This window comes from Phoxinus phoxinus (genome assembly GCF_949152265.1).
Source record: "Phoxinus phoxinus genome assembly, chromosome: 4".
Classification (NCBI taxonomy): domain Eukaryota; kingdom Metazoa; phylum Chordata; class Actinopteri; order Cypriniformes; family Leuciscidae; genus Phoxinus; species Phoxinus phoxinus.
Genome location: NC_136879.1, coordinates 18,019,297 through 18,044,021, shown reverse-complemented (window position 1 = coordinate 18,044,021; position 24,725 = coordinate 18,019,297). Strand labels below are relative to the sequence as shown.

Genomic DNA, 24,725 nt, shown 5'->3' with positions numbered 1-24,725 from the left:
ATTGATAATGTATGGATTTGGCGAAAGGATTAGGCTCGAAGGGGTTCAACTTCCATACTAGACAGTTTGAGATACATCCTTGAGGCATAAATCCCCCTAGCCTGATAATATCCAAATGTGTCTTACCTACATACATGTACACATTGCAGAAAGAGATACAACAATTGCAAAAGATAGACACATGGCAATGTGAACAATAGTAGTCCAGTCAAAACAGTTTCTAAGCAGAAATCCAAATACTTTACTATAGAGATGCTAGGATATGGGTGCATGGTGCAACAGATTGAGGAGCGTGCGTTTGAATGGGCTTAAATATTGCAGTTGATATTTAACGGGAGTAGGATATTTATTTGAGTAGGTGGAGGAACGGATCAGCTGAGTGTCAACGGATATTGTTAGCGATCAGCGGTCGGCCTAAACTATGATTGAATTCCAATTGATCACTCAAGCTCCGCTTCACTCAAGCTCCATTCGGTCACCAAGGACCACTTTTGAGAATAATAAAATGTATTGACAATTCTTGGATTTGGCGAAAGGCTTAGGCTCTAAGGGGCTCAGCTGCCATACTAGACAATTTGAGATGCACCCTTGAGGCATAAATCCCCTAAACACAATGGCGTATTTCAAAGTCAATGAGTCGGGATCGATTTCATAACTGACTAGAGACTGTGTGTCTTAGAGTAGCGCGGCTCCTTAAAATCAACAGGGGTAGCATACCTCAAGAGGGTAGGGAACACAGTTCCCTGAGCTAGTCTTCAGAGTCTGATTATGCGTGTTCAGAAGAACTATAGGAGCAAGACTGTACTTAAATATGTAGGTTAGCTCTGAAAATGTATTCAATAATCCCGCCAACAAACTGAGTACATGGTACATTAGGATGGATTAACAAGTTCTGTCTGATGGGTTGAGTCTATAGAGTGTGGTTGCTCATAGTTTCCTGGGCTTGCAATACAGTATGTCGTTAGTTCCTGAGCGAATGTAGTGTTGGAAAGCACGATATCCATAATCCCATTCTTTTGAGCATGGGAGCAGGGATGGAAGAAGCTGCGCCGATGCAGAAAGAGGTGCGCTGTGTAGAGTTTAAGGGTGAGACCACAATGTTGGCAAAGAAGATGGAGGTGATGTGTGAACCAGCATCCTGTCATGATGTTCCCATTCTCTGTGGCAAACAGTGGCTCGTTGAAATGCGAATGACCGCAGTAGTTCAGGTACCGGACCATGGAAGAGAGGGAACGGAATTCTTAATTATTACGAGATATGGTTGCAAACACACCTTTCTTTTCTTTATCTGACTTTGAATGTTTAAGGTGAAAGGGTTAAAACATTTTAGAACGTGCAGTAAATTCCCCACATAAAAGGCTGAAAAATAAATACTGCTTCCAGGAGTGCGTTAGCATATGGGCCAAAGAAATCTGTGTGCAGCTGAGAAACCATGAGATGGACTCTAGGGATGGTGAAAGATAAACGGTTATCATTAATGACTGGACATTCCTTTTTAAGACCATTCATGAGGCTGACGGATGGACTTTTGAGAAGGCTTTGCATCTCGGGAACTAAGCATCTAAGATGGAATTGAATTGCTTATACTGGTGCTTTAATGGATGAAGGAAGACTCAAAACAATGGACAACCAGGCACATACTGTAGGGATGTTAACTGAAACCATAGAAACTGCATGTGCAACACTGAATGAAGAATAGTAAGACCAGGCAGAATCATAGGTTTTAATGGTGATTTTGTCAGTCCTAATCTCATGTATTGATTAGCTGAAGAGATCAGGTGCCCTAGAGAGTCATTTAGTTGAGGACAGTTAGACTGAAGGGACGGCAGTGGAGGCTTGTTGGGAAAGACTTAGGCATAACCATCTGAATTACTGGAAATTGAATCAAGATAAGGAGTCCGCAATTTTATTGCATTGCACTGCTCGCATAGTGAAATTACCCAGTACGCATAAACGGGTAAGACGTCTAATGAGTTTATTAATGAAAGGAACTGAATAGCATCCTTTATTGATAATGTTCACGGTAGCTTTATCACAGAACACTACGATTTGTTGCTTTCTGTGCCACTGTTTCCCCCCAAAGAATAGCTGTGACTACTATAGGAAATCATTCTAGTTGTGCAGTAAATTTGAGATCAGAAGGCACATTTATTTCAATTGGCCAGGAATCAGCAAACCTCTGGTCCTGAAATATGGCTCCAAAACCTATAGAGGAGGCCGCATCAGTGAAAAATCATAGGTCAGGGCAAGTTTCGTAATGATCATGGTAGAAAAAGGAAATGCCATTCCAAGACTTGCATAGTTTAACCCAAAATACTAAGTCTGACCTGTAGCCTTCATCTAAAAAGACTGAATCATGGAGATTACTAACTGAATTGGATATTTCTAGAAATGTGGTTGAGGAGATTCCCCCTTACATTTGTGCCTTGAGTACCTAGAAAAGCGCTATATAAATGTAACATATTATTATTATTTATTATTATAAAAGAGCAACCCTGTGGAATAATTATCTTAGCAAAATGAAGGTACCCTAATAGAAAGAGCAGCTCTCGTTTGTTGACTGATGGAGCTAGCAAGAAGGCTTGTATAAATTCTCTGATGCGATTTAATCTATCCTGAGGTAAAGAGCCTTGCATATTGATGGAATCCAGAGTAATAACTAATCTAGTAAAAAAATCTAGTTTGCGCGAAGAACCTAAGGTGTTCTCTTCTGACAGAGTTTAACAAATAGTTATTTAAGTGCCAGTATGGAGTGATTTGCTTGAGAGTGTGGGTAATCAATAACTAGGAAATCGTCCAGCAGGTTGAGCACAAAAGGCAGTTTACAATTATTGGATAAGATCCAACACAAGACTTCAGATAAAGAGTTGAAGATGTGTGGGCTACTTTGCAACCAAAGTAACCCAAAAAATCTTGTTGAAAATCTTGTTGCGCAACCTAATGCAAATAGGTGCCACTGGGACGGGTAGAGGGGCATGATTTTAAATGTATCGGTTATATCAGCTTTATTTAACCAAGCACCTCTGCCGGTAGTTTTAATGAATTTAATGGCGTGGTCGGTAGTTGAATAATGAAGAGAAAAAGGCTTGTGGTATTCATAAACCACCGTAAGACATCGCTAGATCTGATATGATGGCGAGGTAGGTGTCCAGTTCTTGCCTCATTTCAGGTTGAATTCTACAAATAATGTCTCTTTACACTCTGAAAGCGATGTTGAATTAGGCCATGATTAGGCTCTTAGAGAGTATGAGGTCACTTTCTTTTAATACCACAGATACATCACCACAGTCTACAACCCGTTTATCGCTAGATTCAGAGCATAACAAGATATTTACTAAATGAATGTTGTTACCTGCCTGGATTTGAGCCTTCAACTGAGGAGTGATTGCTGGTGGGAAGAACGGCACTCCAGGTGAAGCTGTTAGAACGGCGGAACTGAGTGTACCCTAGGCTGGAAATTAAGGTTCGGGATGTACTGGTGAGCGTCGCCTGTGGATAAATACCTGAATCGTCCAGGATGGGATATAAACTGTTGCTGGTTCTCAAAGGCTTGTAACCTTTCATCCATGTGAGATAAGCATTTTGAATAGAAGATACAATAAGATGAGATGCTGAGGACTTTTGAATTTCTTTGAAAATGTGCATTGATAGATGCTCGATTGGCAAATGCTTCTTTGCTGGCTTTCCATCCGAAAGGTCATGGAGTGGAGACTTCTGATGGTGGAATACACTCTTGTTCCTGTGCAGTTTCTGAGAAGAGTTGGGATAGATCTCATGGCTGGCATGTGGCAGAATATGGATATTCTGTTTATATAGTGCGGGCGGGATTTTCTCAAGAGGTTAATCATTGATAGATGAAGATTTTGCAGCTAATCTAGAGCTTTGTCTTGGAGGTGGTTGGGTCTCTATGGATATTTCATTGATGTCAATGTGGTCGGATTGAGTTTTCTCAATCCACAAATCCACGAAGAGGATGGCGTGTTCTTCCGTATCGAAGAAAGGTGAGGAATAATGCTCTTATTAGTCGCATGTATGCTGTGGGACTGTGATCTCTATGGCACAGATGTGTGTTTGACAGACTGAGCCTGAATTTGAATTGTGATAAAATTGTTATGCCACTGCTTGAAATAAATTCTGTTGATTAACCTCTGTCGATGGGCGGGGATACAAAAATGCGGAAGTATATAATCTGTAGTTTTCACAAAAGCCCTGGAGCTGTCAAATGTGTTTTGCATCATCCAGCGGACTTTTTCTGACAAATAAACGTGAATTTCTCGGTCCAGGTAACACGGAGAACGAGTAAACATTGTTCATTTACGTACACTACTGACATTATAACAATACAAAGTAGGTTCAAAATCAGCAAAGTTAAAAAATAAAAATACATGATTTGCACAACACAATCTATAGATAATTAGTGCTTGTTAGTGATTTGAAAGGATTTGGAAAAAAACAGCAAGCCAGTCATTGTCAGTGAAATCAACAAATTTTCCACAAGCATCACAATTTCCAAAACCGACAACCATCACCATATGCATAGTACATTTTGGCACAGTTAGATTTCTACCCCAGAAATCAATAAGCACGTTAATCCGCTCTGGCCCTCTTAGCAACAACAAAAAAAGATTTGCAACAAGATTTGAATCACAGATGCATCATAAAAAGGAACATTAATCCACAAAATAGCATGAAGTGACTCACATTTGCTAAACAATACTGTTTTACACAGTGCTATACTTAGCAAGCTAGCTATCCACCTGAATATTACCAAAGACTTACAAAGGCGCTTGTAGTTGGGGAAGGATTTGAAAAAGCTGTCAAGTCGAATACTTTCTGCTTCCCGTAGTGGTTGCATGAAAAGAGCTGTTATAAAAAAAAAGCTTTTTCCAATGGTAGAGCCACGGACCCTCGTATCTCCCAATATTAAGACCATCTCTGTCTCAAGTCGGACAAAATTTCAAACCACCATTCGCTGCTTCAAATCAGATGCTGTGAAGTGCCGCGTGAAGTCTAGAGCGTCACTGCAGCTGCCTTGAGAAACTCCAGTTTCTATAGAAAGTGTTTTGAAACACAAAAGCAAAAATGCTCAATTCATGAAAAAGAATTTGAACTATTTTTTTGTTCATTTTTTGTACAGTTGTCAGATTTCATTGGTGATTTCAAATAGGTATGACATTTAAAGGTACAATATGTAAGAATCTTGTAATAAAATATCCAAAAATCACTTGCACAGTGTGATATATTTCCTGCAGTAGATATTACACTATATATTACTTACAATATCCCAAAAGTTCCCAAAGATTTTTAATTTCAGAGAAATTCCAATTTTAAATAATGAGCCGTCCCGGACTCTGTTCACTTGTCGCCTGTCAATGACATAATATCTGCGTTATCCCTGGTTTCCGCTCATACTGCTATAGTAACCATGGCGACAGACGTGGACAACTGTGTTAAGTCTAGGCACGCTCACGCTGTTGTTATTTCGTTCAAACATTATAGACCATGGCAAGCAGACTTTGGAACAAAAGGAGAACTAAAACGAGGATCAATATCAGCGTGGCGTTTTCGAGACGCCGAGAGCTCCACGTCCACGACTAACTTCGACTTGACAGAGACACCACTCTTACATGTAGGCTAGTTTATTAGACAGGTGAGCAAATATACATAAAACGAATCAATGTTATATAGTTCAACATTATGAAATGTTAGAACATGATCAGTATGTTATTCTAATGTTAATCTAGTTTACTGCTAGTCTCATACAGCCAACAAACTAACACATATAATAACATTATAACTTTCACCACACTCAAATGCAGTTTAGTGTGATAGTGTAGACTAAGTGAACAGCGCTGCGTTACTTCACAAGTTTAATTCATCTAATTAACTGACCTGTGTGAGTAGTAATTCAGCACTTGCAGGTAGTTCGTTAGAATTAAATGTCCTTTAAATTCCTTCATATCCGCGGGACTCGCGTCACATCGCGTGTGGCGCTGATATATCTGTCTCTCATTAGCAATCACGCCCTGCTTTATTCCACAGTCATGTTAAAAACAATGCATTCACTCATCCATAAACATTATTAGATCCATCAGCTTGACGACAAGTTTCATAATTCCGCTGATATTTTGCGTCATCAAGCTACGCCTTTGTTATTGTAAAAGGTTAGCGACCCCTAGCGGTGAAAAAAATTACATATTGTAGCTTTAATCATAAGCTTGGTGAACAGATTTGGAGAATTTAATGTTTCCCCAGTCAAAAAGATGAGAGCTGCACTTACATGCCTGAAATAGCTGCCTGAGAGGCATTTCAAAGATGGCTGCCGAGTGAAATGACTTGCCCTAAAGGGACTTTGATATTACACTATTTTACAAAAGAATTTGATCATTGAATCTGTGGATGTTTTTTTTTTTAAATTACTTTGTTGCACAGATTATGCTTATTTTTCTGTTGTTGGCAACAGGCAAAAAGGTGACAAGCTCGGTTCCAAAACCTATTTTCCATTTTATAAGGATACTTCCTATGTAGGTTTTGATTTTATATTTCATGTTTATTGGTAGTTTGTGACAAGCACACTGCTGCATAATGTTTCATTAGCTTCAGTAGTGTGGACTTTTTGTTCACAAATCAAAATCCAGTCTTGTAATTTGATACGTGCCTCAAATTCTTTTCGATCATCATCTCAGATTTGACTTGCAAAACAAGGACTTGATGTCTGATAGGAAGATGCTTCACTGATCCCTGAAGGGCAATTCAGGCATTTTTTCATCTGCGTTTTTCAGATTCAGATTTATAGAACGGTAAACAATCATATTTTGTTTCACAAGCACAAATACATAAAGATAATGGATTGCAGTGATTTTGACGGAGGATGTGTAATGATGACACGGTCTGCTCTGGGAGCCACAGATGACCTGTCAGTTATCACAGACGGGCTCTGTGAGCGTTTAGACAGGCTTGGCTCTTCCCATCCATTACTCTGAACGTTTAGCCAAGCCTGAATCAGCTCATACATTACTGATCACTGCGGGGTAGACACATCCGTCTCACTCCATCTTCTGTAGACACACGATCTCGTTCACACACCAAGAATCCATGCATTTCATTGTGCGCATACACACAGAGCGGTAGCATTCATTCATTAAAATATCCGTTCAATCTGTGTTAGTGAAATTCACCACACATATAATGCATGCAACAACAACAACAACAAAAATTTGGGGGATGTATACCATAGTAGCATCATTATTTGTTGCATGCACACTTTTAAGTCCAAAAAACGACAGTACAAATGCTGCTTGCTACGTTCAATTTCATGCATTGTTGCTTGAAAAAAAAAATCAAGCACCACCCAAGATTTATTCTCATATTCTTCTTCACTTGGAAAATACAGAAGCTCAAATAAACACCCGTTTTTGTACTGAAGAACATACACTGATGATGAGCCAAAACATTGACCACTCATAAGTGAGGTCAAAAGTCAAGTTCTGTGAACAATTCGTCAATGTGTTGGATGCAGCAGAAATGGGCAGGAGTAAAGACACGAGAGACTTTTACAAGGGACACATTTCTATGACTGAGTCAGAGTATCTCTGAAACGGAGAGGCTTGTTGCTCTCGGTCAGCAGCGCTGAGAATCTACCAACAGGTCAGAGGAGGGACAAACCACAAACCAGTGACTGAGTGTTGGGCGCCCAAGGCTCATTATTCATGAGGGCAACGAAGGCTATCCCATCTGGTCAGGGCCAACAGAAGGTCTACTGTGGCCCAAGTCACACTACATTTTAATGATGGTTATGGGAGGAATGATGGATCTTGGGCTGCATAGCTCCAGAGTGTCCACCATCGCCTATAATGGGCACGCGAGCAGTGGAAGAAGTTCGTCCTGACTGATGATGAGTCATGCTTTCTTTTACGTCACATGGACGGCCGGGTACATGTCCCATCACTTCCCCAGGTAAATGACGCACAAGGACGCACTGTGGGACAATGACAAACCGTTGGAGGGATTGTGATGCTCTGGTCAATGTTCTGCTGGAACGGTGTGAGTAACATGATGAAGAGTTCAAGGTGTTGCCCTGGCCTCCAAATTCCCCAGATCTCAATCCAATTGAGCATCTGTGGGATGAGCTGGACCAACAAGTTCGATCCATGGTGGCTCCACCTCGCACACTACAGGAATTGAAGGAGAATGTCTTTTGTGCCAGAGACCACAGGACACCTTCAGAGCTCTTGTTGAGTTCATGCCTCGGCGGGTCGGTGCTTTTTGGCAGCAAGCGGAGGACCAATTAATATGACGTTAGCATATTAGGCGGGTGTTCATAATGTTTTGACTCATCTGTACTCACTCACTCACTCACTCACTCACTCACTCACTCACTCACTCACTCACTCACTCACTCACTCACTTTATTTTAAAGACATTAATACTTATATTTAAACATACTTAAAACATTAAAGGAATCTTAAAAAACTCAACCACCCCAAAAACGTTTGAACTGTAGGCTAGTGTACGCAATTGAACAATATAAGCAAACTGGGTTGTATGTATAGCCAGAAGACTTGACCTGTGCAGAGTATGCCTGTTAACACCAGACTAGCGTTAAATCATTTTGTGAATGATTTATTGGTGCACGTCCAAATCCTAAATGCGTGTCTTTTATTTTTCGCTCTTCCTCTTGGAAATGGCAATTCACTTGATCTGTGTGTGTTCATGGGGACGAGCGCTCGTGCAATCCTTTAGTCAAGCGTTCATGTCTCTGGCCTTACAGACGAACGCATGCGTGGCAAAGAACTCCAAGCGTGTCAGATCGACGAAAGAATGAAACTCTAAATATACCTTTTCGTAGGCTGCCTGCGCCTATAAATACGCATCACGTTGAGAGCCCTCCCTCTGAATAATGCACGTTTTTAAAGTGAGTCCTACTTCCTCTCATTTGAATGATAGATGTTAAATTTCATGCACGTCAAAAATAGATTTCCCGAAAAGGAGCCGGTGGATGGAGGAGGGTGCACTCCTTCAGAAATCATTTCCAAAAGAGCGGGCGAGTCCTTTCTTGCTCACTCCATCTCGCTCGTTCTGTGATCTGCACTATATTTAGCTCGGAGAAGTCTATTTTTGTCCTCACGTGCCAGACAGACTCCCCTCACGCACTCGGAGATCTCGTGTAAAATTCCCCCCGTCCTTCCTCCCTCCCTCTACGCCTCGCTCGCTCTGCTATCCGTCTCCCTCTATTTTTCAGCTTCTAATTTGCTCCATCTCTCTCTGATCCGAGTTTTGCCCCTCGCTTTTCATATTCTATCAGCCCCTCTCTCTCTTTCTCTTTCTCTCTCTCTTTCTCTCTGTGTGTCGTGTGCCAGTTGTCAGGTGTCCAGCTTTCGGCAGAGAGAGGAGAAAACACGAGGAGAATATAAACAAGACCCGACTAATGAGCCAAAGCCAGAGAGAGAGAGAGAGAGAGAGAGAGAGAGAGAGAGAGAGAGAGAGAGAGAGAGAGAGAGAGAGAGAGAGAGAGAGGCCAAGAGATAGTAAGAAAGGGCTGTCTGGTGTCACTGAGCTTTTTCCAGATCTATTTAATTAATCAGAAATAGGAGGGAACATCGTTAGGCCTCAGGTGACAGAACTGATCTGTATTTCTATATAAAATAACCTTATTAAACGTGACATATTTAAATTCTGTCACAGATGACCGTTATATGGACAATGAGCAATTTAATTAATTTACGCTGGCATTTAAGGAAGAGTGAATCTTTCTGAATATATTGCACGATTCATTTAAAGCCATTGTTAAATGGACCCGATTTACATTTTTAATACACGTTCCGGGTCATATTGTGAATGATTCAGAGCACGTTAGTCCGAAGACTAAAATGTATTGTCTTTATAACCTTTGATCAAAATCTAATAACTTCCTCTGACATTGAAATTAATTTCCTTTTGGCTGGCATCACCAACCTCTTCATTTTTCAACCCCTCCCCTACGAAAAACCGCTCATTTTTTACGACCCAATCTATTCCTGATGGATAAAATCAAGCACGGCCTTAGATTTATCCTCATTGGTTATCCTGTTTCACTTGGAAATATGGCTAGAAGAACTTTCCTCCGCTTTTGAAGAACGCTAAGAACATAAGTGGAAGTAAACTGGGTTGCATGAATGTGGAAAGGTTCAATACAAAATAGGGTCTATCTTTTCTAGTACTACAGAAAATTGACTCATCCCTCAATTTGTAAAAGGAAAAATGTCTTTTACAGTAATATACTGACATTTGCACAGCACTTGAATAAATGTAAACATTACATAGTTCTGAAAGTACAGCCACAAAACATTTTGGCCCTGTTTACACCTGGTATTAAGTTTAGAGACGTGCACCAGAAAAAAAGTTCACGGAGGCAGAAAGCACACCCTGTTTATTTTCTTTATTTTACAAAAGCACAATGTTTTATTTCGATTGTAAGTGGACACATAAAAAAGTAGAAATTTTACAGCTTATTTTTTCATATTTCTTAAGTCTGTATGACCAAAAATGACAGAGTATTTTGAGTCTATTTTGCTGCTATGTAAAAAAAAAAACCCGAGCAAAACGCACCGGCGCGTTTGCCGACCCCAGCGGGTTAAGATGCGCCTTGGTCGTACGGACAAGTAGATGATGCAAAATACAGGTGTAAACAGGGTCTAAAACGTTAAGCTTTTCCACTTTCAACCACTTCCAGAAGTAGTTCTAACTCTTTTACTGTTAGTGCTATATATGATGAAATATAGCCTAAATAAGATCTAACACCAGTTAGCTTTGTCACTCAAAATATTAAAACTACAATAAAAATTAAACTGAAAATGTTTAATAATTGATAGAATATAAATAAAAAAAACTTATGAAATAAATGCTTATTTCTATTTTATTAACCAACAGTCTGATAAACTGATTAGTGCTGATAAACAGTAAATACCAAGAGGATTCTTGGTGACAATCAGAACTAACAGGATTATTTAGAAACGCATTTTCGCATTGAAGAAATTAAGAGCTTTAACTAAAAATATTCTTCAACGCCTTCTAGTACAAACAAGATTTTTTGCGTGTCTTTACAAACCGAAGGACGAGTCGAATATGATGTCTGTGCTAATTGACAACCGTCCACAGATACGGTCGATACGGCTTTGAATCCTGAATATTTCCGAAAAAAAAGGAGACTTCCTTGTTTTCTACTATCAGGGTGCGTTTTTACTTAACAGTTTAATCGCTTGCAATACATTAAAAGTTTCAATGTTTGTCGTTAATTAAGACTTATAATTCCCACTGAATATTGCTGCAGTCAAAAAAGAATAAAAATAATTAAATATCACAAGCCTCAGGAGAAAGGATTAGTTTATTAATAACACCTCTAGTCAGCGAGAACATACATTCTTTACAGTGTGCAATATTTCTCTCCCGCAGTGTTAAATGCTGACATGCTATACGGTCCACCGACCTGATAGAGTAAAAGCCATTCCAGAACAGGGTGGAGGGCATGGAAAGCCAATAAGGCTGTACGGAGAAAATATTTCATACGCACGCCATCACTCACTCACTCTCACACACACACACAAGCACGCATCCACCCTACAGTAGCACACCTCGGGCATGTGCCTGTGGAATGACAAACAAATTGAGCTATAAAATACACCTCAACCCCAATAAGACAAGTTCTTGATCCCAAAGCCACTATGAAGTGTCTGTGCTGTCACAGTGTTAACAGTGGAACTGTGCCTTCATTGATTGATTGGTCCTTCATTTGTGGGCGTGGTCCTCAGGGTGGTGAGGTAGTGGGTGTGGTCCAGTTCCCATGGTCACGGAGATGGGTCTGTCCTTGGTCGTCGGGATAAATAATCTCCTCCATCGTCACGTAGGTTCCAGCCAGGAAGCCGATGAAGCCGAGGGTGGCGATGGAGAGATCTTTGAGGAGGAGGAGAGGAGGAGGGGGTTGAGTGGGAAACGCCATGAGCTCCACCAGCGGAGGAAAGATGAGCGCCAACGCTGAGCTGCTCACCGCGCCAACCAATGAGATCACCAGGTCTAACCGCGGTATCATAACAGCGGTTACACCTAAGAGAGAGAGAGAAAGAGGTAGAGAGAAATTATATGTTTCATGTTCTGAAGAAAACATGAGTGGTGTTTGCTCATAAGAAACTCAATCTAATGATGCTGGCAGGTCTGAGTGGTTGCCAAGGTGTTGCTAGGGTGTTTTTGTTGTTAACTAAAACTATTAAAAAATATATAAAAAAAAGCTTAGTCTACATATGTCAATACAATAATAGAATAAAAATAATATGAAAAAAAAAATGGTGTTCTGGGTGGTTGGTAGAGTGTTGCTAGGTGTCCAATAGTGTGTTGGGATATAAATCAGGATTTTGCTCTGGGTTGCTATAGGGTTTTAAGAGTGGTTGATCGGGCATTGGAAAATGTTCTCTTCGGCATGTTGACAAGACAAAAGCACATAACAGAAGTACTAAATCTTGTTGCTAAGGTGTTCTGGGTGATTGTTCTGGTGTTGCTATGGGTTCGTTATGGTGTGTTGGAATAAATAGTGTTGTAATGCCGTTGTTAGTGTGTTCTTGTTGGATGCTAGAGTGTTGGGATATATAAAGCATTACAATGCAGGTGCTAATGTGTGGTGGATGGTTGCTAGGGTGTTGCTAAGGTGGTCTGGGTGGTTGCTAGGGCCAAAAGCTTGGTCGCAAAATTTGAGTTCATGTTCAAGTTTCATACTTATGGTCAAAAGTTTGTACAAAAACCACTTATTACAACAAAGAAAAAATATGAAAAAAATGTGTGCAGTTTGTGCAATCATCCAAATAAGGCAAAAATCTACAAAGCACCTTTTTCTTCACAATTCATCGAGCTGTGGTTTTAAACTGCAGTGTGTGTCTTTTAACTCTGTGACATCCTGACTGGTTTAGTGGTTTGTGGACGAGTGTAAGCAGAGAATTGTGGCTGAAGGACTAAATCAAAAATCAATATTCATCTTTTTTGCTGACGTGGAAGACAAAACCCCTTTTCCTTTCCCTGAAAACAAAGGCACAACACTTGATATCCACACACACATGCAGCTTGTAGTGGAATGTCTCCAAACGCTCTTCGCAGCATTTTATAAAAAGCACACACACACAAACACACACTCTCTGGCTGTACACATATGTTTAATTCATGAGACTCTAGTGTGAAGTCACACACCTGCTCTCTAAGCTACATCTTCTCTCTTTCTCTCCTTCTCTGTTTCAGAAAGAAACCAGTAACATAACACACGCTCGATTCTCTCTCTCACTCATGCATTCTGAACACTATCTCACAAACACGCATGAACGCTTCAGTTTCCCGTCTCTGTGTGCTACTGCCACCCTCAGGATAGAGGTTTTGACAGTTCGGTACATGATATGAGAGATAAACCAACACATGGACCCACGTTCAAAATATTTATGAAGATGAAAATAAATAACCAACCATGAATAAAATTAGAGGAATGTGACACGAGTTCTGATGAAGCAAAAGTTACTTATTTTAGAGTCAATCCAAGTTAACTAAAACCATACATTATTGTCACTTGAAATAAACATTAACTAAAAACAAAGAAAATGGAGAATTCTAAATGTATATCAGTATATTAATGCCAACAAAAAAAGAAATTCGATAAATAAATACCAAAATAACAAATGATCTACAGTAGTGGTCAAAAGTGATGTCTGGAGGGGAAATTTGTTTTAACGACATACACATTTGATTAAACCATCGAAATAAAATATGATAAATATTTTTTAATATGAGGGAAGAACAAAGACTAAACTTTGTTGAGGTATTTATCTGACAGAATTATTCATCAAAAAAAGACAAACTACAGCTACAAGTTTTATTATATTATGAGAAACAAAATGCATAGAAAAACAAAAAGCTCACAAGAAAAAACAAACTTTGACTACAACATAATCAGTAATTAATATTTAGTTGATTCTCATTAGTTTTTTCATAATTTCTTTGTATGACAGCCTGGCCAAAAACTTTGCCCGCAGAATTTGGCATGTTTTATTGCGTTATCACAAATAAAATAATTGACTCCAAGCACAACTATGCAATATAGGTGCATTCACGCCATGTCGTTATTACCATAAATATTCTGAACTGTACAAAGCATTCACATGATTGTAATATCAATAACTTTTATTTACTGTACGTGTTAACTTGTAATTTTCTGAGCTACAACTTGTACCATGTAGCCGCTGTACCACCTGACCACTGAATATTTAAGGTGTGTTCGACTTGAGTATTAAGTGAATTGATGTTTGATGTCAATTGATGTATGATGTCAAAGTACCGCCAGTGAAATTCGAACATAGCATATGCTTGTTGCAAGCAGGGCGGGGACGAAAGCTGTGGAAGCGGAGCGAGGAACTCCGGAAGGAGAAAAAGAGGAGTGACGACAGTGAAGGACGAGAGAGGACCAGGCCTGATTTCATGTTGTTATTTTTATACATTTATAGTTTTAGTTTATGCGGCAGTTGTCCGTGAGGGGCTGCCGCTTCACGTTCACTGGTTCCTGCCGTCTCCTTCCCAGAGCCTTTAACATTGTTACATTGGTAGAGGAAGTGTGAACCGGCAAAGAATAAACGTAAATCACAAAATAAACAGAAACAACAAAACGAAAGTAAAACGGCAGCCTCTCATGGACGACTGTCACAAACTGAAACAAAACGACAACAAAGGCCCTGGCCTGGTCCTCTTCGTCCTTCACTGTCGTCACTCCTTTTATCTAGTGCTCGACCAAAACTGTTTTTTTTATTATAATTTTTTGGCCGATGCCGATATCTTAGTGCAGGGTGGCCGATATATCATTTATATTTATTTACAACATACTTTTTTTATTCATTAATTTGGGAAAAAACCCTGTATAAGTAAACCCTGTAACCAACAGGGTACTCAGATCGGTTAAACAAAGAAAATAAACGGTATATGAAAAATTTACCAGATTACTATCTAATAACGTGTTAGACAGAACTGTTAAACAGAGACAGTAAACTAATGAAGATGAAGAATGGGAGCGCTGTGTTCTCAGTGCCGACAAAAAATATCACTTTTTTTTTAATGAAACTTAGCCACATTCAAGTGTTGATAAAATGACCAAAAATGCCGGCGGTGGCTGGCCACTTAGTTTTAAAAAACACTGGCAGGGAAAGAGTTAACACTCGCGCCACTGGCCTTGCTCCATTCCCATGGCTCTCGGCCCCACCCTGCTTGTCACAATGCTCATATAATCTTTAAAAAACTTTTAATACTATTTGGGTGAAGGTGTAAATTGTCCTAGGCTGGACATCACTTTTGGCAACAACTGTCAGTGCAGCAACCTGGAGTTAACTGACTTGATTCTTGTATGGATCGAACCAGAAACGTTTGTGTTACCAGTGAACTTCCTACAAAGTGGTTGAGTCAGAGGCATCTTGGAATCTCAGAGATGGGCCTCAGCGTGCAGGTGCGTGATAAGCCCCATCACGGAGCTCCGCGACAGGCCTCAGCGGAGAGCTCCATGATGGGCCTGTCTCCGTAGGGCAGGCAGGTAATAATTCACAGAGTTTCAGGAAGACGGAGATAAATGACCAGACACTGAATGAGTCCCTCAACTCTGCCCCAGCTCTCACACACACCACAAACACACTCCCATATATACAATGCACCCGTAATCTATCACGGTGCTCAGGGGGGTGACGGCCTTGAGCCAGAAAAAGAGGGAGGAAGACATCAGGCAGAAAGAACACAGAGAGAAATAAAAGACAGCATAGGTGAGTGACAGAATGAGAACTTCATCTTTTTATCTACCAGCACGGGCCACGGACCCGCAACCTTCGGAGCTCATTACCCCTCTGTCAAACGGCACTTCTACGGGCCTCTTCTTAAACTTCCTCAGAAGAGATCAGTTCTAACTTCACTCGAATCACCGGAACCTAGGGTTTTGTCTGGTTCAGATATCCTCACCTGATCGTCACATTACAATTTTTCTAATTCGGTGTTAAAAGTGATGATATGGTAACATATTTCACTGAGTAGGCTGTTTTACAGTCAAAGTTCTTCTTTGGTAAAAATTGCAATTCCTTAATAACCGTCCTAAACACAGGCTTTACTCCCTTCAAACTTAAACGGGAATGTCACCGATCAGCCCAAGCAAAGGCTGGATATAGGCTTTATGAGTTTATTGTCATAAACCGCGCTTCACAGCAGTTACATATCATATACCCAGCACTTGATTGATCCTGGTTAACTACCTAATTTTGCTTTGTTCTTAATTCTGCTTTTTGAAATGTCTCTCCTGTTTTGCCTCCATAGTTGCTTGAAAAAGTGGACCTTGCAACTGCGTAGCTTAGAATCTCGAAATTACTACCTGACTAAATATTTCCATCATTAATGATATATCTAATCCACCCACCAGTAATTAATCAGTTTGTTACTTTTTATTACTCGGCCCAACCGACCCGCAGATTATCAGCAGTGTCCGTGGATATAACCACGATCCGCATCACTAATGTGCAGCAGAAAAGCCAACGGAACAAAAAACGCAGCTGCATGTGATATGACTAAGACTGATATATCATTTATGGAAATACCGTTTAAAGAGAAAATATACACATTTATTTTTATCCTTGAAACTCTATATCTATCAACTTTATATTATTATTAGTCATATCATATATTATATGATATATAAGAAATATGAAAATAAATTAAAATTAATAAAAAACAAATGACCCCATTTCTGGCTTCCCATGCCTTTTGACCCACTGTTTATAGATACTTTTCAAGTTTTGCACTGAAAAACAGCAATTTGTAGGCAAATAAATAATTTATTTAGAGCTGTGCATAACTAGAAAATTGTATATTTATTATGGAAATTTCCAAGACGTGAAGGATTTCAAAATTGTATTTATTCAGATGACTTTTCCAGGCCTTTTAAAGTTTTATTTTACTTTTGTTTCCATTTATAATTTAAATCATTTAAATAATTTCCGAGAAAGTAGGAACCCTGCTATTTTCTTTCCTAATAGTCTCATTGTACACGGCTCACCAGCGCATTTCATGGTAAAAAAAAAAAAAAAAAAAAATTGTTCTTCATAATCTTTCATCAAAATGTAATGACTTTCTCTGCCTCTGAAATTACTTTTCTGCTGTGTGGGCAGAGAAAATAATATTAACCAATAATATCAAGGACAATAAACCAATCAAACCCTAATGGATAAAATCAAGTCCCACCCAACATAATTTCCCACCGACAATCGCTTTACTCAGAAATGCACAATTCGGAAATATAAATGTAGTTTAGCAATGAATTAACGTGAACATTTAAGTTAAGAAACGCCACTAAGTTCTGTTCTTTAAAAAATGGATTTACAAGGCATTCATGTTTCTTTCATGTCGGGATGTTGCAACTTAAACCTTTGAAAAGAGAGTAGCGAATGACTGAAAGGTCAGGACAAAAGAAAAAGAGTCATGGACGCAATAAAGGAAATCTTATAAGTGGAGAACGTGATATGTCCTCCTAGGAGACTAGAGAGATGGATAGAACAAAAGACTGACAAATGAATAGTGAGCAGAGACACTGGGGAGGGAAGGAAGGAAGAAAGATTGTATTTTCATAGAATGATAGATGGATACAACAATATAAATTGCTGGAATGGTAGATTGCAGGAAAGATAGATCTCTAGAAAATAACTAGAATGATAAAGAGCAAAAACAATACATAAAACAATAGGTGGTTAGAACAACTGGTTGAATGATGGTTACTATTAACAACCGGTAGTTTAGTAAATCATAGATCAGTTGCTGATATGATAGCAATAGATAGTTCACTAGAATGATAAAGATAGCTAGAATGTAGATGCTACAAAGAACGATAGAGGTAAAAATAGTTAAAGTGATAGAAAAGCTACCTAGGATAAATGGAACGATAGATTGATTGATAAATGGAACAATATATTTTAGCTATTGGCAGATAGATAGAAAGATAGAAAGATAGATAGATAGATAGATAGATAGATAGATAGATAGATAGATAGATAGATAGATAGATAGATAGATAGATAGATAGATAGATAGATAGATAGATAGATAGATAGATAGATAGATAGGAAATGAAATAGAATAAAATATACACATAACATTAAACCGGCTTGCGTTTCACACACTCACTCCATTTTTCTCTGTTTCGAATACAAAAACGCACCATCACTCACTTTTCCATTCACTCTCCGACGTGTGAACACAATTCTTGCAACATGCTCTCTTCCTCTTTCCTTCTCTTTCTTCACAGCAACTGCCGGTGTTAAACAAATATTTATTTTCATATTTTAGGTCTCTGGGTGGTTCACGGTTCAGTGGCAGACTCAATTTTTCCAAAGATAAAAAACATATATCAAAGTAATCCAAAAACCTTCAGGTTTACAATGGTTCACAGGATCCATCCATCATTTTTGGGAGGGGTACAAACCTCCACTATCTCACCTCTCATCATCAATGAATACTAGAGGGAGGATTAGGATGAGGAGAAGATAGGAATAGGGGGAAAAAAATGAGAAGCAAAAAAATAAAAAATAAATGAACAGATGGATGGGTGGAGCGAGTGCAGATAATATAGGAGGGAAACAAAGCGAATGATGAAGATGGAGAAGCATACCATGAGCTTCCTACATAGGCAGAACAAACCCATATTCACCATCTTGGATGTTTTTGTTGTCATTGAGCTCAGCACAGTGCATTCTGGGACTGATTTTATTATGAAAGATCAGATTTGACTATAACTATGTTATCAGTTTCCTATCTTATGCAAATTTTACGTTTTATCTCATAAAAAATTATGGAAACGCCAAGATAAATTAATTTTAAACAATGTATGCGCTCAATTGGGGCGGATACTTTTTTTACTCAATAAGACGACATGCGCATAAACAACAATGGAAACACGTTTACTGAATAAATCTCTCGATGCACAACAACAAAATTCACGTGACTTTGCCTCAAAAGTGGATGATTGGATAACTGGACTAACCAGTGGACCGATTTCATCGCACCGCATCTCAAATATCATTCTGAATCGCCTGAGCCAAAGTCTGTCATCAGAATGATTTGGTTTAATTCCCTCCCAGAAGCGTCCTAATGCCGGATAACATGACAGTGTTTGTTGGGTTCAACTCATTGATGATGGAGGAACAAAAGAGTCACAGTTTCTTCCCTGACTGCAGCAACTTCCGTTTTTATTACAGATATTTTACGGCAATTTCTCAGGAAGTGACAATTTTATTGTCTAACACATTATGTGCGTGTTTGTGTGCCTGTGTTTGTCTTTGATGTTTTGTGTGTGTTTGTGCGCTTATGTGATTGATTGTGTGTGTCTGTGTGTGTGCTTGTCTGTGTGTGTGTGCGTACACTCACAGGTGAGGCAGACGAGCACCGCTCGAAGGCTGAGATCAGCCGCCCGTCTCCAGCTCTTTCTGATGCGCTCACACACAGGCGGAACCAGAATCTCTGCCGGCACGAAAAACTGCACTGCAAAACTCACAAACACGCCGAACGAGTACAAGACCTTCACCAGCTGATTGGACCTGCAACACACACACACACACACACATCGGAAATCACAGAATGTGCAATTACGGGTTGAGGAATGTCACTGATGCAATGCACCGTTTCAACACATGACTTCAAAGGAAACAACGCAGAGACTATGACTTTTTGAAAAACCATTAACCCACACCATGCTTTATTTTATCCAAAATATGTTAAAACAGTAATATGGTGAAGTATTATTACAATTTAAAATATCTGGATATATAGTCAAATATAAATTATTCCTGTGACTGAAGCTGTATTTTCAGCATCATTACTCCAGTCTTCAGTGTCACATGATCCTTCAGAAATCATTCTAATATGATCTGATGCTCAAGAAACATTTGTTATTATTAATCCATATTTAAATGGATTTTCCATTTAAATATGATATTCCTGCTTCATATTCTTGTGGAAACTGTGATGCAATTTCTTCCATGATTTTTTTAATGAATGGAAAGTTGAAAAAAAAAAGACAGCATTTATTTGATTTATTCATACTTCCATATAAAAAAAAGCCTGTACTGATCAATTGAATGCATCTTTGCATAATAAAATCGTTTCTTTTAAAAAACTGTTTCAGAAGCATGTCACACTGCTTTATATGGCGGCGGCCGGTTTGCTGAATCAGATATTGGCTCTGGTGACGGACTGTTCTCGGGCTGACAGGATGCTAATGACATCTAGAAATACGTTAACTGCTAATAAACGTCTCGATGGAAGTTAGTTGGAAATGGCAGCCTTTAGTTAAAGCTAAACTTGAAAGCATCTGGTTTTGATTTCTTGGTAATTTGATCTTAAGTCGCTCCGAGCTGCGATCAATCACTCGAGACGTTCCTGACAGTGAGCGCAGGGGAGAGCAGAGGACGAGGAGTTTTTATATTGCTTCTGAATTTAACTGCGATAACTTCATTGATCTGACGGTTTTACATTTAGATTTTTCAGCATTTGCCACTTTTTACTTAGAGGTAGTTGAGAGAGGACGGAAAAGCATGAGAAGGGAGTCGAATGGGAACATGTTGCAGGCCGGACTTGAACCCGTTTTTCCCACATGAGCACTAACGCGCCATAGCATGTGCATATATCCTTTTTAAGCAAGTTTGAAAAGTGTGTATGTTACCAGGAATCATGCGGGAGGTTGAGAGTGATGCTTCCTTTGATGTCGTCTCTGAAGCAGAGGTAGCCCAGCGTCGCCAGGGTCACGTAAAGCACGATGATGACGCCCATGCCAATGTTGAGGGCTTGAGGGAATCGTTTCGGTTCGCTCATTTGATTCTCTAACGGAAGAACCTACACAAAAAAAACAGGACATACAGAAGACTGATTGGTTCCGGGCATCACGTGCACACTCCGGAGACCATGGCAAATATCATTTTTGCATTACCATTTGCTCTAATTCTAAAAAAAATAAAAAATAAATCCACTATCGTCTTTGATGGTCAGAAGAGCGTAAGATGTCAAATTTACCATCACCTACTTACAGTAGAGTTTACTTTTTTGTCATTTAATATTAGGGTACCAATGCATGGCATTATAAATGTATGTTAAATGGGCTATATGTAGAATTCAGAAACGCTTGTTCTTAGCAACTTGTATGTTTTGTGTAATAAGAGACTGAACTAGGGCTGCACGATATGAGAAAAAGCTGCGATGTGCGATAATATTGTTTAATATTGCGATGACGATATGACTTGCGATAAATGTGATTGTTAACTATACTGTTCCCATGTCTTAGTGCTTCAATAGGTTCTTTGCGTGATAGGTCAAAGGTTTATTACCTGCCTGGTTCAGAATACACGATTTTGGCACGATCTGTTTGGCGTATGGGTGTCGTGGAGATTCGTAATAACAACGGGCGTCGGGACGCAAGATTCGATCGTGTCATCGTATAGTGTGTCATAGTGGGCGACAACCTACGTCGCGTCTGCGATGCTTCACGACAGAAAGACTATAGCATGTTTAATTCTTTAACGGTCCTCCACGACGGGTTGAATATGTGAGCGAGACGTGAGTGAGTGCAACAGTGAGTGTGTGTGTGCGCCAGTGAAAGTGTGAGCGTGTGTGTGCGTGCGTGCGTGCGTGCGTGCGTGAGTGAGCGAGTGACAGTGAGTGTGTGTTTGTGTGTCTGTGCGTGCGAGTGACTGTTTGCGAGTGAATGTGTGTGTGTGACGGCACGCGATGACTGGTCGGAAAGCAACGTGTAGTCTGACATGTTTCTTGTCCACGACAAGATTTTAGGAGTCAAAAACGTGTAAATTAGTGCTAATCTGAACCAGGCATTATTCATCGTGTCAGGCTGTCTGTTGCGATGTGTTCATCGCGGGAGTTCATATCGCGATGACGATGAAAATTCGATGTATCGTTCAGCCCTAGACTGAACGTGATTCAAGGCTCCGATACACTCACTGCGAAGTTATTTTTCATTCTTCACTTAGGGGTCAAAAAGTTGGAAATACTGTTAACGAACATCCAGACGGCGTTCACGCTGCTGAGAGTGACATTTAGATGAATACTTAAATGTGCTGTGCATTTCCCTCTCAATAACAAAATAAACACAACAGCAGTGAAGAGCATCTGATCATAGTGATGTGGATATGTTTGCAGCAGCTCTGTGATTCACTGGCAGATGAGGTCATTAAAATGACTGTTATGATAGTTTGATTAATAAGTATATTTGAGGATATATACTATATATATATATATATATATATATATATATATTTGTCTGTGAGACTATAGTTTGAACTAATCGTTTTTCTTTGCATGACACATTATTACATCACAGAATGGCTCTTTCTTTATTATGCTGAACATTGTATAAGCATTCGTTTCACGCATCACTGAACAGAAGAGAGGCTCTCGGGAGCGTAAACGTCACATCCTTTGATTTTTATGTGAAGGACTCAGGACGTTTTTTCCTGGGAAAAACAAGTCTACAGGCTTTCAAAGACGACTTTCAAAAACAAAAAAGTTTTTAAGTTTCGTTACAAACTGTTCACACACTGGCAAAAAAAAAAAAAGCGATTAATGCACAAATATTCTTACACATAGCCCCTTAAAAGAAGTAATATTGTTTTGTAATATTAATACTGCACTAGAAATATGCAAGTCGCTATGGATAAAAGCATCTGCCAATATATATATATATATATATATATGGAAATGTAACCTTTGCAGAGGAAATCCCATACTGCATTGCAATAAGCTCAGTGAAAAAAAAAAACATGAAATGACAGTGGACGAAGCAATAAAATTGTCCATTATTATTATCCCTTAATTTATTCAATACCAATAAAAAAATAGTTGATGTATCGAAATCAAATAAAACCTGAATCATAAACTCACCACTCCAATTCCCTCAAAAGCAAATATGGCTGTTCCAAAGAAGAAGGGAAACTTCCGCCAAGTGGAGGCATAGGGCAGGCTTCTGGGATCGCTCACATCCTACGGACAGAGTTGGAGAGGATAAAACACATGATAGAGGTTCACATGACTATAATTGCAGTCTTTCTTTCTAGTATAAAGGCTGAAAGATGAGCACACACTTACAGGAACAATACATTTAAAGATCAAGTGTCAGGTTCAGACGTGTCAACCACCCACAATTTGATGCATAGAAAAATTACTCCAATCTGATTTGGTGGCTTCATGCAATTTAGGAGAGTTTGCATGCACAGGCTTGTATCAGTCGTGTTCCTAGGCTGCACAATGAGCATTTCTGACTACAAAAGTGGACATGTGAGACTGAAATAATATGAAAGTATGAAATAAAACCGAAATTGCGATATGGCTTAATGCGATTATCAAATTCGTCATTTAAGTGAAGTATAGGACTTAGTGTTGTCACGATACTAGAATTTCTAACTTCGATACGATACCTTGAAAAATATCGATATTCGATACCATTTTCGATACCACAGAGAAAAAAACTGCCACAATATTAAGGGGGTATTTTTTTTTATTTAAAGCTAAATATAACAAGTCTAGAACATGACAATGAGGTATATTTTACATGAACAAAAATGTCCTGAGTTCTATCTGTTAATATTTTTTAATTGGACCAGGGCTAACATGACCCATTGTATTTGTATAACCTACTGTAATCAAAGATTAAAATATAGCCTACTGTAGTAGGCCAAAACTGTTTTTTTGCTTTTTACTGTAAAAAAGCACTCAACAGTATCAAATTGGAGGATAGAGTGTCAGTAATGTATAATAATAAGATTAAACATTCAATTTTCAGTTAAAGGCATTTCATTATTGAATTCAGAGATGCCATTGTCTAGCTGTCTAGTTTAATTCATATCTGTGTAATCAAATTGATGATAATCGCTAAAGAAGGCAAATTGCAGAATTAAATAATAATTTTCTGAATAAAGTTAAATAGGCACAAGTTAATTTACATTTGACCACAGTTAAAATATTTACTTCTCGGATTCCTCAGTCAGATTATGTTAACTTTAAGAATTACGGTGAAAAAACGAGACAACACAGACTCATATCAACAACAATACTAGGCCATCTTGGTTAATGTTTCAGAAAAGTTAAAATGAGAAGAGTTACAGTGTTTCGTTTAGGATTGTTTTTAGCAGTGGGGAAAGGTCTGTCCAAACAACAAACACCCCTGATGCTGAGCGTAGCCTATGCTTGCTAAATGGTACCCCTGGAGCCTGTTCCTTAAGTCTGTTTTCACCTATAAAATAATTTAAAAAAATGAGTGATGTGAGGGATTATTGATTGTCAAACAATCTTTTGGGTGCCCGGCTGCCCGCAGCCCGCTCGCAGTGTGAAGCGCGTGTCCGCGCTATTCTCTGACATACCCGCTCGCAGTGTGAAGCGCGTGTCCGCGCTATTCTCTGACATACCCGCTCGCAGTGTGAAGCGCGTGTCCGCGCTATTCTCCGACATGCCCGCTCGCGGTGTGTAGCGCGTGTCCGCGCTATTCTCCGACATGCCCGCTCGCGGTGTGTAGCGCGTGTCCACGCTATTCTCCGACTCCGACATGCCCGCTCGCGGTGTGTTTTTACCAACACTAATAGGACTAAATATTAAGTGTCAGTCTTGAGAGATGATTCACGACACTTTGCTGTGCCACAAACGGGATTTTGGATGATGAC

The 24,725-nt window shown here is 39.3% G+C and overlaps 1 protein-coding gene across 1 annotated transcript in view; it reads right to left on the bottom strand.

Annotated features, from left to right (window-relative positions):
• Window positions 1-11,346: 11,346 nt before the first annotated feature.
• The window catches only part of slc36a4 (solute carrier family 36 member 4), a 32,207-nt gene continuing 18,828 nt past the window's right edge, over window positions 11,347-24,725 (bottom strand). Inside the window, exons 9-12 of the mRNA XM_079611289.1 lie at window positions 22,954-23,052; window positions 20,729-20,898; window positions 19,435-19,604; window positions 11,347-12,078 (exon numbers count right to left, since the gene is read on the bottom strand). Of these exons, the coding sequence (XP_079467415.1) occupies window positions 11,783-12,078; window positions 19,435-19,604; window positions 20,729-20,898; window positions 22,954-23,052 (735 nt within the window). The 3' untranslated portion in view covers window positions 11,347-11,782. The remainder of the gene's footprint in view (window positions 12,079-19,434; window positions 19,605-20,728; window positions 20,899-22,953; window positions 23,053-24,725) is intronic.